The following is a 1297-nucleotide window of genomic DNA, read 5'->3' as shown; positions in this document are numbered from 1 at the left end:
AAAAAAAAGAAATGTGACAGCCAATAATAATTAAACTGCAGAGAATCAAGAATGAAACCGCACTCTGTCAAGAAACAGAGCAATCAAAAGAATCAGATTCAGAAATGAGTCAGGTGTTGACATTATTAAACGGGGGATTCAATATAGATATAATTTTTGTGTTAAATGTTACAGTGGAGAAGATGAACAATATGCATAAAGACATGACTACTATCAGCTGAGACTTGAGGATAATAAGGACATGAATAGGATATAAATGTAAACACAGTGAAAAGAATGAAAAGTGCCTTTGAATTGACTCTCAACACTATTGAAGAAATAGGGACACTGATGGATAGATCAACGGAAAATACTCAACTGTAATGAAATTAAAAGTGAGAAGACGCAGATGGACCCATCACAGCAGTTTAATCCAACCTCCATCCCAGAGTCTTCACAAATGCTTACCCAAGAAAATTCTCGGGACGATTCAGGGGCCTCTGAAATCTGTTCCGAGATGTTGATAAAGAACCTTAGTAACTTGACTATCAACGCCACTAATGAATCCCCTTCCCCTCTACCAGAAGAGTCACTCCATCGAGTGATAGATGGAATTGCTGCAAGAGCACCAGTCCTCAGGGAAATCAGAGATGACTTGATTTACAGAAGGAGAGGAGTAAGAACATTGCTGTCTGTGCAGAGAGAAAGGATGGCAAGATTCAGATACATGTTACTGGGCAGAGTTCGTACGCATGAAAGAATACTAACAAACACTGGGCTTAAGGGAGTTAGGAAGGAATCAAGACCATTCAAATGTCCCTGCAGTTTCTGCGTGTCTAACGGATGGGACCCTTCTGAGAATGCTAGAATAGGGAATTATGAGACCAAGCCACTTCAGCCATGAAACTTATTCTTGCACCTTTTTCTTCTTGCTGGTAATCCTATATAGCAGGTTGTGAAAGCTATTCTATGCTAGTATAGACTATACACCAATAATATTAACGAGTTCTAGGATGTATTTTTCTTCTTGTATCTTTTTCTTCCTACTATGATACTAGCCATTTGTAAGGGATCTGTGTCATTTGAATGTATTTGAATAACTTTAGCTTTACTGTTTGATTTGACCGAAAGACATAAGTATTCCCATGTGTCTGAGAAGCCCAAAGTCAGTGAGATGAAACCCAACATCAAGAAATTGAAGCAAAGTTACTTGTGGATAAAGAAAGCATTAGGTAGTTTGGCTATAGCATAATAACTAGATTTTCTGGCTTTCAAAAATTTGGATTGCAATCACAGCAAACGTTGTTATTTTTACAGT

General features: G+C 37.9%; 1 protein-coding gene across 1 annotated transcript; it reads left to right on the top strand.

Moving 5' to 3' along the window:
• The first annotated feature begins 388 nt into the window (after nucleotides 1-388).
• On the top strand, nucleotides 389-883 carry LOC105513685 (developmental pluripotency-associated protein 3-like). Its single transcript, XM_011944627.1, has one exon. The coding sequence runs from the start codon at nucleotides 389-391 to the stop codon at nucleotides 881-883; it is 495 nt and encodes a 164-aa protein (XP_011800017.1).
• The last annotated feature ends 414 nt before the right edge of the window (nucleotides 884-1297 follow it).

This window comes from Colobus angolensis, unplaced genomic scaffold (assembly GCF_000951035.1).
Source record: "Colobus angolensis palliatus isolate OR3802 unplaced genomic scaffold, Cang.pa_1.0 Scaffold234, whole genome shotgun sequence".
Taxonomy (NCBI): Eukaryota; Metazoa; Chordata; class Mammalia; order Primates; family Cercopithecidae; genus Colobus; species Colobus angolensis.
This window is presented reverse-complemented; position numbering and strand designations above follow the sequence as displayed.